Here is a 13,254-nt window from a genome sequence, read left to right as displayed (position 1 = left end):
TTCACAAGCTGCCACGACCTTGTTAACAGACTGATTGCAGCTAACAAAGCAAAACCAAAGCAGAGAATCCGGGTGGTAATGGGAGAGCTCTGACTGCACGCTCCTCCCTGCCGGGCTCTGCCCTCCTTGCTCCGTGCCCTGGCTTCCAGGCTATGGTGAGATGAGGCTGGGATTGCTGCTCAGGTGACCAAGGACCCATTTTGCAAAAGCAAAAGCAAAAGAAGGGAAAAAAGGGTCGAGGGAAGGATGTGGCATCACTCCTAGCTGCATAATGTCCGTGCTCTGCTTATACGGCACCCAGCCCCACCTGCATGTTTTCCAACGTATATCCTAACATATGATATACAGCAGCAGTTCTCATTGTGCCCGCAAGATAGGGAGAGTCTGTGCACAGCCACCAGGACCCATCCCTTGGGCCAGGGCGAGAGTCATGCTCCCGGCCCCCAGACCACATCCTACAGGCGTGGGGAGTGCAGGAGAGGAGCTGGGGAGACCTGCAGGACATCCCGCATCCTTATGTGAGCTCGGGCCTTTCCTTCGAGCTCTGGACTCACAAATTCCCCTTCTTACATCTTGTGATAAAGTCTGGGGGATGGGAACATGGAGAAGGGTCTCAGTTTCCTGAAGGTTTTGAGGTGTTTAGTTTTTGTTTCCAAAGAGCCAGCCTTGACTGCCCAGACACAGCAGCCGTGAGGAAAGCTTGCAAAGGGCAGACTGAAAAGCAGTAAAGCATTGGGAGATAGAACCCGAGCGCCCACTCCTCTTCCCTGAAACTGGGTTTTAAATTCTCATGATCAGTCATAATTTTTCAGGAGTTGAACTGGAGTTTACAAGGCTTGAAATCAGCAGTGCTTCTGCAAGGGCCAGGCTGCAGCCCTCTCTGCACCACGTACCCAGGGCAATGCAACACGATGTGCATCCAACCCCCCCAGCCCCAGCAGCCTCCCTGGGCAGCCGCAGCCCCACACAGGATGGGGATGCTGTAGCAGCACCACCCCAACAGCAAATCCCTTCCTTCTCTTGCTGTGCCAGAGAAACAGAGGGGGAAGCACCCCTCTACTGCCTGGAGAGCTTGCCTAGCAAACTGCTGCAACCTCAGTTGCTGGCAATCAAAAGCAAGTCACACACTGTCCCCAGCAGTTGAGGGACGGGATCCTGCCCTTGACTTCAGGGCTCTGAAGCACGGACAACTCACCCCTCTCCCACAGCCTGCCATGCACTGGGCTCAGCTTAAAATATAGGGGTGGGTCCCCAGCTCCTGCTCGGTTGTGGCAATGTCCCAGCGCAGATGGTGGTGGTGACAGTCCCCCAGACCCTTCAAAACCCAGGGGGAAGATACCGGCTCTGTCTGGGCAGACCCTGATCAGTAGGAAGAGGCATGGACCTTCCCTCCTAGTCGTGGCTAGCAGCAGGGAGCTGGTTCACCCCACCAGCCTGGCTCCCCAGCCCCTCTCCTGAGCTTCCCTGGGAGAGGGTCCATTCCCTTTGCTCACTGTCTCAGTGGACAGCACATTCTCACCTTGAGGGGAGTGGAAATGGCAGCTGGAATGTGGGCTGGGAAAAAAAAAAAGAAAGAAAAAAAAAATCTTGAGGCTTGTCCAAACCTACTCATGTTTATATTGGAGCCTGTGAGTGACATCAGAGCGGGGAGAGTATAAACACCAGCGGGACCTACTCGGGGCTTTAAAACCTGCGAACACGCCACTGCCTCCAAACTGCCTGGGGGGTGATGTGCTGAAGTGGCGGAGGGGAGAGCAGCATGAGGCTCCAGCTGGAGAAGCAGCTCCTCTTCCTCTCCCTCCTCTGCATCCTCTCCAAGGTAAGGGAGACGGGGCCCTGGGGCGGCTTTAGCCTTACTCGAGGAAGCACCCGGTTCTTGCAAAGTGAGATGCAGGGAGGACTGGGGTCTTACAACGAGCCCGGTGGCTGAGGCTGGCTCGCAGACAGACTGTATTTAGGCAGTCCCATGGGACAGAGCTATGCTTGGGAGACACATTTGCAATTAAGCAGCAGGGTCTTAACGTCCATGGGCCAAAGGCGTCCACTGTGCAAGTCCACGGAGCACACAGGAATGACAGCAATGCGCTCTGTTTGCTCGCCCCATCCCTGCAGCTTTCCCGGGGCTGTGGTATGCGTCCCTGCAAGTGAGCAAGCGAGCAGCAGCTCAGCGGTAGCGGCTCCTGCAGACTCCTTGGTCCCTTCCCAGACTCCCGAGGCAGGGGGCCAAGCAGCGAGCACCAGCCTCTGCATTACTCAGCTCTCCCCCCTCCCCGGGATGCTCATGCAAAGCCAATGCCTCTGACAGGATTTGGGTTGTTGCAGTGATTTATTTTTTTTTCTCTTGGACTCTGCATGAAAATAGTTGCCTGTGCAGAAAACAGGAAAGTTTTGAAAAGTTTGGGGTATCTCAGCTCCAAGTTCTAATTGCTGCTTAAATGCCAAAGCAGACCTGCTGCAAGCAAGGATATCATGGCAGTGTCATGCCTATTTAACTCCTTTCCCAGACAGTTAAGATCTCTGATAGGAGCCACATTGTCATCTAAATACAAGTTAATTACAAGGAGCAGGGGGAAATGGATTAATGGAGTTGGCTTGGCTAATCTTTCTAAAACATTGATTTGCAATAGAAGCCTCCTGAAAGATGAAAAATGCCCTTGGCTGCCTGGGTAAGCTGTGACGGAGAAATGACTCCTGCCCCAGGCGCTCATGAGTGCCTGGAGAATCACCAAGGGCCCTCGTGCCTCCAGCCCAAATCTGGCCACCACAGGCAGTCCTTCGGTCTGTGCTGCAAGTCTCTCTTTGCTTTCTGCCACACTAATAATGCTGCTCATTGATAAAACTAGAACAAGACACAGATTGCCCAGCCCATTTCAGATATATTTTATCTCCAGTACCTGGCACGGACATTTCTACAGCCCCATAAAAAAACATCTGAACTGCTGCAAATGGGGAACAGATAGCACACCAGTACCTCCCTTCTCTGTCTAATTGGTCATGTCAGACCTGATGCTACTGGAAGAAACTAAGAAAAAGAAAAATGGTATCTAAAATCCACATGGTCCAGCTGAGCCCATCGATCTCTTGGCAGTCTCAGCAGACAGACCAGTATCTGGACCAGCACAAGGATGAAATTTTTGGTTGCATGTTTGCTGAACTGCTGCCTATGCTGCACGTGCTGGCCGTGCAGCAAGCAGAGCGTGCATGATGCTGAGCAGCAGGGCTGCCAGTGGGCGGCTCAGAGCTGCTGCATGGGGCTCACACCTGCTGCCAGGCCAGTACTGGCGAAGAATTAACTTCCAAACTGCAGAGCCAACTCACTTGGCTTCAGGCTCCATATGCAACAGCCCTGTCAGATACGACATGACAGAAGCATGAGCACTGCCTGCAAAAGCTGTTTGTGCCAGGGTAATTGTGCAAGCAGAATGAGCCGTGGATATAAACACCTACCTGCTCAGGTGAACTCCTGCAGGCACATGCCTGGCAAACCATCGGCTGAGCAGGCAAACAAATGTGGTGCGCAGCCCTCCCGAAGCGATTACTCAGTCTAGCTAGGAGGAGAAGTGTAGCTCACAGTCCTCAAAAACATGCCTATCTCAGGGCTCCTCGCCCAGTGGGCCAGGCCAGGCAGAGGATGCTGCAGCCAGGGACAGGCAGAGGAGGCAGCTGGACCAGGAAGGAAAGCAGTGAAGTTCGCTTGGCTTCACTTCCCCCACTGCTGATGCGATGCCCTGTTTCCTGGCACGAATGAGAGCTGTTAAGACTGTTTGGAGCGAGGTGTTGTGCCCTCACCATGTGCATTCAGCCCCTGCAAAGCCACATCTCCAGCTGGGCACAACCCGCTGTCTCGGTGGCAGGCATGGGGGCAGGCTGCTTTCCCTCCCTGCCACTGGGCTGCTTAGGGCAGTGTGCGGCTGCCTCCGGGGCTGCCAGCCCCATTAAATGATCGCCACTACATGGGATGTTCATCTTGTAGCTCCATCTTCCTCCTGCATATTCAGAGCAGTGGTGCATTTAAGTCCCCATCCTGCAGAGTGCTGAGCATCCCTGATTCCGCCTGGTTTTCCATAGGTGCCCATCACGCTGTGCCCTAGGGGGACGGTAGCTTTCCAGGCTGCTTCGCCATATTCCCATGGATTCGCAGAGCCTCCCTCCACCAAAAGTCTGCCTCCATGATTGAGAGCAGGTTACCTGGCTGTCCCAGTGAAATAGCAGCCGTTAGCCATAAAACAACGTGTATGGAATCAGCGATGGCTTTGCCTCTGCAGGTGTGTGCCCAGCAGTGCCGGAGACCATGCTACTGCCCCTGGGTGCCACCCCGCTGCCCCCGTGGGTCCCCCCTGGTCCTGGATGGCTGTGGCTGCTGTAAGATCTGCGCCCGGCGCCTGGGAGAGCCCTGCAACTTCCTCCACGTCTGTGACCAGAGCCAGGGCCTCGTCTGCGACTACAGCGCGGCGCCCGCGGGGACGGGAGCCACCTGCAACTGTGAGCACAGGGGTGCCTGCTCCCCCCGGGGATGGCCCCGTGCCCCCAGCCCAGCACGCACCCCAGCTCCAGCTAGGGCCCTGGCCAGCGCCCGACATCCCACAGCACTTTCAGGGAAGCGATTAAGGTTCCGAAAGCGGCTTTATTGAGGCTGTACTGCAGGTCCAGCCAGCTCTTGTGCCATTTACCGGCTGGGGAGTCAGGGTGGTTTGAGCAGGCATGGACACAGGGGTCCCAGGGATGCTGCAGTCAGCCTGCTGGGGCTGGAGCCTGGGGGTCCTGCAGAGAAATCTCAGGGAAACTTTTCCAAGCCCGAAAACCCTGAAAGGCAGGGTCAGAGGCAAAGGGCAGCGGGTTTCTCAACAACGGGTGAGCTGCTGCTTTGAAAAATCAAGAGAGATGAGAGGAGGTAGGGAAGGGAAAGAGGTTGGGCAATGCACACACTACTGCAAACCCATGTCTGCCCCATGCACCTCTCAGTCACTTCTGTTGCCCCCTTGTTCAGTCGCTTCATGCCAGCCCCACGGTTTCCCCCAACAATCCCCTCTGCCATCCACATCTCTCTGTCACTTTGTCTCTAACGGGCTTCCCTTCACTTGCAGTTGAAGAGAGTGAGGAGGGCTGTGAGGTGAATGGCCGGGTCTATCGAGACGGGGAGGTTTTCCAGCCCAGTTGCAAACTCCAGTGCCGCTGCCTGGACGGGGGCTTCACCTGCGTCCCGCTCTGCCAGGAGGACGTCCGGCTGCCCACCCCGGACTGCCCCTACCCGCGGCGTGTCGAGGTCCCGGGGAAGTGCTGCCCCGAGTGGATCTGCGAAGCCCGGGACCAGCACCTCCTCCGGGATGCTGGGGCAGGTAAGATGCAGGATATGCCAGTGGGGGGATGCCCACACAGGTTTCTAGGGATGGTCCCTTCAACCCAGACCATGAACATCAACAGGAGACACCTCACTGCACATTGCTCTGCCATGCAGGGCTATGCCCACAGCACCCACCAGGCATGCTGTACAGAACCTGGCTCCAACCACCCTTTTTTCCCTCGTCTCTTTTCATCCAGCCCCAGGGGCGGCATCCCCGCTGCTGCCGTACCCCTGCCAGGAGTGGGCCACGGAATGGAGTGCCTGCTCGGCCACCTGCGGCATGGGCTTTTCTACCCGCATCTCCAACCAGAACCACTACTGCAGGCTGGAGACTCAGAGGCGGCTCTGCATGGCCAGACCCTGCCCGGCTCTGCCGGCAGCATCCCCAGCGGTAAGTGAGGGCGACAGATTTGACTGAGAAAGGGAAATGCTAGCCAACGTAAGCCGTGGGACCCCTGATTACCTGTGGGCACCCCATCACCCGTCCTCAGCTGACTGTACCTCAGGGAGAGATAAACGATCTCCTGAAACTTTGCTTGGAAAACAGATGATGGCAGGGGCAGACTTGAATTTTGGGGTCTCTGGATCCAAGAGCACTGGGGGTCCCACATAGTTGTGAGCCACACCGGTGAGCTCAACCTGCCCCTATGGCCAGAGATGCATTTACAGCTCCTGCCTGCTTCCCCGGGTACACCCGAGAGGCAGGGCTCTGCCATCCCTTTAATTAGCCTGGCACAGCCCCAGTGCAGACCCGGTGCAAAGCTTGCTTGCATGCAGCCAGCGCTTTCTGGAGCCAGGCATCTGCGCTGCCACGTGCCCCTGCTCCCTAGACATGGATGACACACCACCACCCCGCTCCATCTCCCCATCACTCACCACTCTGCCTTTCCAGAGGGGAAAAGGAGGTCGTCTGTAGCCGTGCCCATCCCGGTCACATTCCAGAGCCAACGCCTCATCCCGGCAAAGAGTCTGGCACAAGCCCATGGCACTGTGGTTTTCGTGGAGACTGAGGATGTGTCCCTTGGGAAACTGGGGAAGAACTGATGGATTTTGGCTGCAAAGGAGGGTGGAAATAGAGAACAAGATCCCTGTGTCACCCAGCACCTGCCCCCTCTGTGTACCCTGCTGCCCCAGGCAGGGCTACCGGGCAGCATCCCTGAGTTTCTTAGGCTGAATGAAATGGGGAAACCCTGCCCCTAGCATGAACCCACCCAAGAAACCAGGAATTGGTCCTTTCCTGGATCAGTGGGGCTTTTGGAGAGGTGGTGCGGCTCCTCCACCATGTCATACATGGAACTCTGCTCAGCGGGGACTGCAAGAGATACTGTCTCCAGCACCTGGAAGCCCAAATCCCTGGGGGGAACCCTCATACCCTGGCTCCCCGGAGAAGAAGCAGGTACATTGGGCTGCACACCACAAGTCATTGCCGCGCCAGGCTGAGCAGCTCAACTGTCCACAAGCTCGGCCATCCCACAATATCCACCCTGCAACCCAGCAGCCGCCTTCCTGGGCATGGACAGAGGCATCCTCCTGATGGCAGCTCTAATTCACCTTCCCTGCAACTCTCCAGAATAAACACGAACCTTCCTGCTCCGCCTGGCCTCCTCCTCTCCAAAGCGCTGGCGGTTTGGCAGGGCTTCGGCGAGTGAGGAGCTCAGACGCAGGAGACACAGCTCCGCAGCACCAGACATACCGCCTGCCATCCAAGCACATACCCCGTGAGCCAAGGCCAAAAGAAAAGCAAGAAAAAGAGAAAACAAATCACAAAGATGAGTCGGGGCCGTCTCCCGACAGGCTGGAGCTGCTCCAGCTATGCAAGAGTCGGCGCAGGAGAGCTGCTTGGCAGCTCTGCCTTTACTTTCTCACAGAGATATTCCTTCTGCGTGACTGAAAAATGAAACCCAAATGCCCTCTAACGGCCTCGCACAAGCGTGCAGAGGGAACGTGTGTCCCATGGCGGGGTGAGAAGGGCAACTGGAAAGGAGCAGCAGTTTAGGTGACATGTCCAGGCGAGATATGGACAGTTTAGATGTGTATTTGTGGAACTGAGAATAAAGATGTGCTCATCTAGGTGTGGAGCTTGTCTGGGCCTGTCTGTGCGGTGTGAGCCTGGCTCCGGTGAGCCCTTGGGAGCCCTGCTGCTCACAGCCAGCTCAGCTGCTATAGGAAAGGCCTAACCCAGGATGGGGCAGCTTGAACACACCTCAATTCAGGCTGCTTAGAATAAGTGGAAAAAAAAAAAAAAAAAAAAAAAATCAGTGAATCAAAGCACTGAAAACATCATTACAGTATGTTATATCCTGGATTAAATTCTGTCCCTTTGCTTTTATCCATCCATGAGCTCTACCTGCTCTGCTGATGACACCAGCCCTGGCCATAGCAGTGCCTGGGTCTCCACTTGCTGCTGGGACGTGCGGGAGAGCACGGCATGGTGCAGGCTGCGTTACTGCTGGGTCTGCAGCCCCAGGCACAGCCCAGGCCACGCTTCTTCTCAGCCTCCCTAAAACCAAAGCCCAAATTCTCCCCCTGTTAACTCATACCTCCTCCCACCAGCCCCACACCTCTTATGGTCACCCCAGACCAGGATTTCCCCAGCATCATGCCACCATCATAGAAATACTTAGGTTGGAAAAGACCTTCGAGATCATCGAGTCCAACCATCAGCCATGCCCACTAAACCACGTTATGGAGTACCCCGTCTACGCGCTTTTTGAATACCTCCAGGGATGGTGACTCGACCACTTCCCTGGGCAGCCTATCATCACCAGTTGTCTGTCCTCCCAACCCAGGCCAATGCGATACTGGGGCAGATTTGGGGGTGCAGGGGCAAAAGGCTAAATGCAGAGGGAGCTTCCCTTTCCTGCCCAGCAAAAAGCCTCCCTACAAGCAGCAGGAAAAGGCAGCCAGGCCAAGGCAGCCACTCGCCCACTCCCCTGACCCCTGCAATTGCTGAAAATAAAGTCAAAGATGCTTTTCAGTCATCTGTTGGGGGGAAAAAGAAAATAAAATAAATCTCACTGCTCATGCAGTAAAACATTGCTTACAAAGAGAATTACTTACTGTGATCATCTGGTGTTCTGCCCGAATACAAATTATTAATTCAGTTTGATACAGGGCACGCGGTGAACCTCTGGCAGGCAGCAAATTGCAGAATGAACGTGGCCCGGTCTGCAGCTTTTGTTGACTTTTTTCACCTCTGCAATAGCTGTGCCAAAAAAGCAGTAACACAAGGCTCGTGTGGACTTTAAAGCCACTATATACCTTGACTGACACGGATAAGACATGTTCTGTGCACTGGAAATCCTGTTTTTTAAGCCACTTCTTGTTTGAGCATGTTGGGACACGGCCACCAAGGCCGGGTAGGCTGCCAGCAGGGAGTGCTGCCAGGGCTGTCACCCCCTCCCAAATCCTGCCCAGCCACCTCCGGGTGATGGTAGAAATCAAAAGGTCACTTTTTAAGCAGCAACCTGCAATTCTCAAACAGAAATGACTCACGCACCTCTGCTATAATTTTCTTCTTTTTTCTGCAAATTGTCATTTCTCCCTGATTCACTGAGCAGAAAACATCGAAATAATGAATTAATGAATCCAAATAAATCAGAGTTATTTTTCACTAAGAATACAGGGAAATCAACTCTTGCAATTTGATTGCCAGTCTCACAATATTTGCTGTTCCCTCTAAAGCCCTGCTACCCTGGAAACGTGGTTATTTGAGGATCGTGTTTATTACAGCCTCTGACACAGCAGGTCCTGGGCTTTGCCTGCTCTTGTAGGGCAGCAGATAAATACTCTGCAATCCACAGATGATTATTGTCACCTGTAAAGATAAAAAACCCCCAAACAGAAGACAATTTACCCCTGTCCTCAAGGCACACTGCCACATCTGCACACATAAATGGCATGTGATTTGACAACTGTATTCCCGAACCAGTGGTGAGTAACAGATCACAACTCATTTCAGCGCAAGCACATGCAGGAGAGGAAGGAGAAACTGTGTGGTAATGCATGAGTAAACAACGTGCATCAGAATTTTTTTCCAAGCCATTCTAGTGACTGATGATTTTTAAAAGCATGGAGTTGGCTGAGAAAGGGCTGGATGAGCCCCTCGTTAAAGTTAAACATTTTCAGGTACCTCCCTGAGCACAAGACTGCAGTGCTCAATAAAAAAAAAAAAAAAAGCAGATTGAGGCCCTTTTTTTGCTGTTGGTGAAGAGACTTGAATTGGTTGCCTGAAAGCCCATCACTCAGGTTACGTGTTTGCTTCCTGCAGGAGCTATCCCAGCCCTCTGCTCCCACACTGCCCTGGACGCGTTGGCATCAGCAGCGCTGCCGTGTGCTGGTGCTGGGCACTGGAGGGGAGCACCCTGATACGGGATGCTCGGGCAGAGCTGGGCGGTAGCACCTCTACCGCGAGTGAAATCATGGGTCAAGAGAACACCTTAAACACACACGAGGCAGGCACAAGAGAGGAGCCGTGCCGCAGCGTGTGTGCCTCCAACAGGTCCAGGGAGCAGGAGATGTGGAGGGCATGGGGCTGCAGACAGGCATGGGCAGTGCTCCCTGTGCCCTGCCCTGCTCCTTTCTTCCCATGGCACAAGGCACCGAGCACCAAGCCTTCATTTTGGGGACAGAGAAAGTTTTACCTAAGCAGCTGAGAGCAGTTTGTGACCCTTCCCGTGATTACAGCAGTACTCACAGCCAGCTGCTGTCTCTGCCTCAGTTTCCCCAATGCTCTGGGACAAAGGGGACCACTCCCACTTTGTTCCTCTCATCTCGCTGCACTTCCACACCTCCACAAAGCTGCTCTGCAAGCGCCACCCCAACGCCAGGCTACAGGAGCAGCTGAAATGCATGGAGGCAAAAGGGGCAGGAGCGGGGCAGGACAGAGAGCTGCTTTCCTGAGGGGTGAACCCCCATGGACCCCCTCCTCTGCTGCTGCTACTCCAGGAGCACAGACCCACCAAAGCCTCTGCAAACCTCAGAAAAGCTATATTTTCACCCCATGGAAACATCTTTTAAGCTTCACCTCTCCAGGCACACCTGTAGTGGCTAGCTTTTATCACATAGGCAGGAAATAACAGACAGCCTTTCCTGTTGTTTTTCTGCTCCAGCAAGCACTTTTTGGGCTCCACACACTGATACTCACAACAAGCAGCTACCACCACTCCATGTCTTGGGCTTCCCTATGCTGGCCCTGACCTGCCATGCCTGACCCCTGTCCAGCCCCTGTTCGGCTGCTCCCAAGGAGGGAAGAGCAGTCAGGTTGGCTCGGCAGGACTCACACCCCTCCTTCCCCGCGGGCAGGTGAGATATCAGCCTCTTCCCGCCCCCTTGCCCCAGATTAAATTCCAGGAAAGCAGGTGGCCCTGGACCTTCCTGGGCCCAGCCCTTCACCTGAAGTTGTTTTTCCAAGGTCATTTCCCTGTCGCTTGCCAGGGTAAACCTTCTCGCTTCTGATCGCTGCCCTGTTTACTCCTGTGCCTGGAGATAAAGTTATTTCTGACCTCGTTTATGTGGCAGCAGCTACTCAGCAATGCAAACAGGGGCTGGCTTTCCTTGGGGCTCCTCTCTGGGGTTGCTGGTTTTAGATCTTGCCCCAACCTCACCGTGTCTGGGTGTCTTGTGTGTGACATCCCCTGCGACAGGGAAGGCAGGAGAGGAAGGCCGCAGCCTGTCCTGCGTTTCCTCCCTGCATGGGTCAAAACCGCTCAAAGGAAGGGGGGGAAGAGGATTTTTGTATTTGGGGAGGGATATAGAAGTAGGCAGCCAGAGCAGGTCATTGCTGCGTGCTGCAGGGAAGGTGCAGCTGTTTGGCAGGGAGCGGGGCTTACTGCCGCTCACGCCGCGGGCAGGCAGCCCGGCACACCTGTGCCTGCTGGCACTGCCTGCGGCACCGGCTGCCTGCTGGAGCGGGGCTGGCAGCACGAGCCCCGTGGAAAGCTGCCGGTCTCTGCCTTACCCCGCTCCTGGTGTTTCTGGATGGACAGCCCGGCCTGAGCAGTGAGGCCAGGAGAAAGGCTGTCAGGATGGGAAGTGAGGGGCGGCTCATGGGGTGCGGGCTTCCAGCCCCTGGTCTGGAGGGATGGGGGGTTTCTCCTCACCCTGACTGGGACAGAACAGAAGCAGGCTGAAAGCTCCGGCCCCGTCATCAGACATCTCCCACCCGCTCCGAGGCAGAGCCCCTCTCCCGCCTCCCTGCTCCCTTCCTCCCGCTCCCTCCAGGCACGCACGGCGTCCGAAATAGCCGGTGGCCTGCGCGTCCCCGGCGCTCAGCTCAAAATATCTCAAGTGGGCTGGCAGCAGGCACCGAGGGAGCAGCGGGAGCCACCGGACGCCGAGGCTCTTCACCGAGGCGGCCCTCGCCACATCCTCCCCGCGCTCCACGGGAGAGCCCCGCACCCCAAACCCCAGGGACGGGGAGGCGAGTGCAGCCGCAGCCTGCACCGGGGACTGCGGTGCTGCCAGGACCAGCGCTGGGCACCACGCTGCCAGTGCCGCCCCGCCCCTGCCACGGGCGACGGGCACCGCTTTGCTGGGCACCGGCACCTCCAAGCGCTGCCGCGACCAGTGCCGCCCCGGCAGCAGTCACCCCGCCGCGGGCAGGGCAGCCGCAGTGCCCGATGGCTGTGGAGGCTCTCACCCCGTGGCCCGGCAATGGCAGCGGGGCCCTGTGCCCCGTGGACACCGCCTTTGCCCAGCGCTTCTTGCCCACCGTCTATCTGGCGGTGATCCCCCTGGGGCTGGTGGGGAACGGGCTGGGGCTGTGGCACCTCTGCACCGGGCCCCGGCTCGGCGCCCGCCATCCCCTGGGCCTGCTGGTGGGCAACCTGGGCCTGGCCGACCTGCTGTACGTCAGCACGCTGCCCTTCCTCGTCAGCTACTACCTGCGGGGCAGAGTGTGGCTCTTCGGGCAGGGCTGGTGCCGGATCACCCGGGGCCTCTTCCACCTCAACCTCTACGCCAGCATCGGCTTCCTCACCTGCATCAGCGTCCACCGCTACCTGGGCATCGTGCACCCGCTGAAGGCACGGGGCAGGTGCCAGGGGGCCACCTCTTCGGCGTGGCTCAGCACGATGGTCTGGGTGTGGGTCATCGCACAGGTAGCTCCCGATTTCGCCTTCAGCAAGATGGATGACATGGGGACGCGGTGCCACGACACGACGAGGCACGAGAACCTGGGCGTTTACTTGCCGTACACCGCAGCCATCACCGTGACCGGGTTTGTCATCCCGTTCCTCATCATCATCGGATGCTACTGCCACGTGGTGGTGGTGCTCTGCAGGAACGACACCGTGGACCCCCACCTCAGGAGAAGAAGCATCAGGCTGGTGATTCTCGTGATGGTCCTCTTCTCCATCTGCTTCCTCCCCTACCATATCTTCAGAAACCTCAACTTGTTGTCTCGAGGCTGGCAGCTGCAAGGATCCTGCACACAGGCTTTAAAGAACATCTACGTTTCCTACCAGGTCACCCGGGGCCTGGCCAGCTTCAACAGCGCCCTCAACCCCCTGCTCTACGTGATGACCAGCGAAGACTGCATGTCACGTATGAGGACCATCTACCAAAGAGCCAGCCAGTCCCTGGGGCCCACCTTCAGGAGGAAAACCTCTTGCCAGACAGATGAGAAGAAGATGAGCATCATTCTTTGTGAGGAGGAGGCTTCTGATGAGCTCTGAGGTACCCAACACCCCCTCCGAAAGATGCACCACTTCAGTTCGCACTTGGCCCCTTCTTGGGAGAAGCCCCCCTACCTTGATGCCTGTTTTGTAGAGAGACGGTGACTGCAGCTTCACTGGCTCCAATCTCACACAAGGGATAAGCAGGACTGCCAGCATCAGAGAGCAAACTGGGACTAGGTTTTAGAGCAAAGCTACTCAACCCAACAATTTTGCCTACAGTACGCCTGGAGATGG

General features: G+C 56.2%; 2 protein-coding genes across 2 annotated transcripts; both read left to right on the top strand.

Moving 5' to 3' along the window:
• Nucleotides 1-1,683: 1,683 nt before the first annotated feature.
• Nucleotides 1,684-8,346, top strand: CCN5 (cellular communication network factor 5). The gene is made up of 5 exons (XM_049817396.1): nucleotides 1,684-1,819; nucleotides 4,266-4,482; nucleotides 5,085-5,336; nucleotides 5,539-5,732; nucleotides 6,234-8,346. The coding sequence occupies exons 1-5, from the start codon at nucleotides 1,760-1,762 to the stop codon at nucleotides 6,255-6,257; spliced, it is 747 nt and encodes a 248-aa protein (XP_049673353.1). The 5' UTR covers nucleotides 1,684-1,759; the 3' UTR covers nucleotides 6,258-8,346.
• A 3,615-nt stretch (nucleotides 8,347-11,961) lies between these two features.
• Nucleotides 11,962-13,017, top strand: LOC126045831 (P2Y purinoceptor 1-like). The gene has a single exon (XM_049817381.1). The coding sequence runs from the start codon at nucleotides 11,962-11,964 to the stop codon at nucleotides 13,015-13,017; it is 1,056 nt and encodes a 351-aa protein (XP_049673338.1).
• Nucleotides 13,018-13,254: the final 237 nt, after the last annotated feature.

This window comes from Accipiter gentilis, chromosome 14, assembly GCF_929443795.1.
Source record: "Accipiter gentilis chromosome 14, bAccGen1.1, whole genome shotgun sequence".
NCBI lineage: Eukaryota > Metazoa > Chordata > Aves > Accipitriformes > Accipitridae > Astur > Astur gentilis.
The sequence above is the reverse complement of the archived record's forward strand: the minus strand, read 5'-3'. Positions and strand labels throughout refer to the sequence as shown.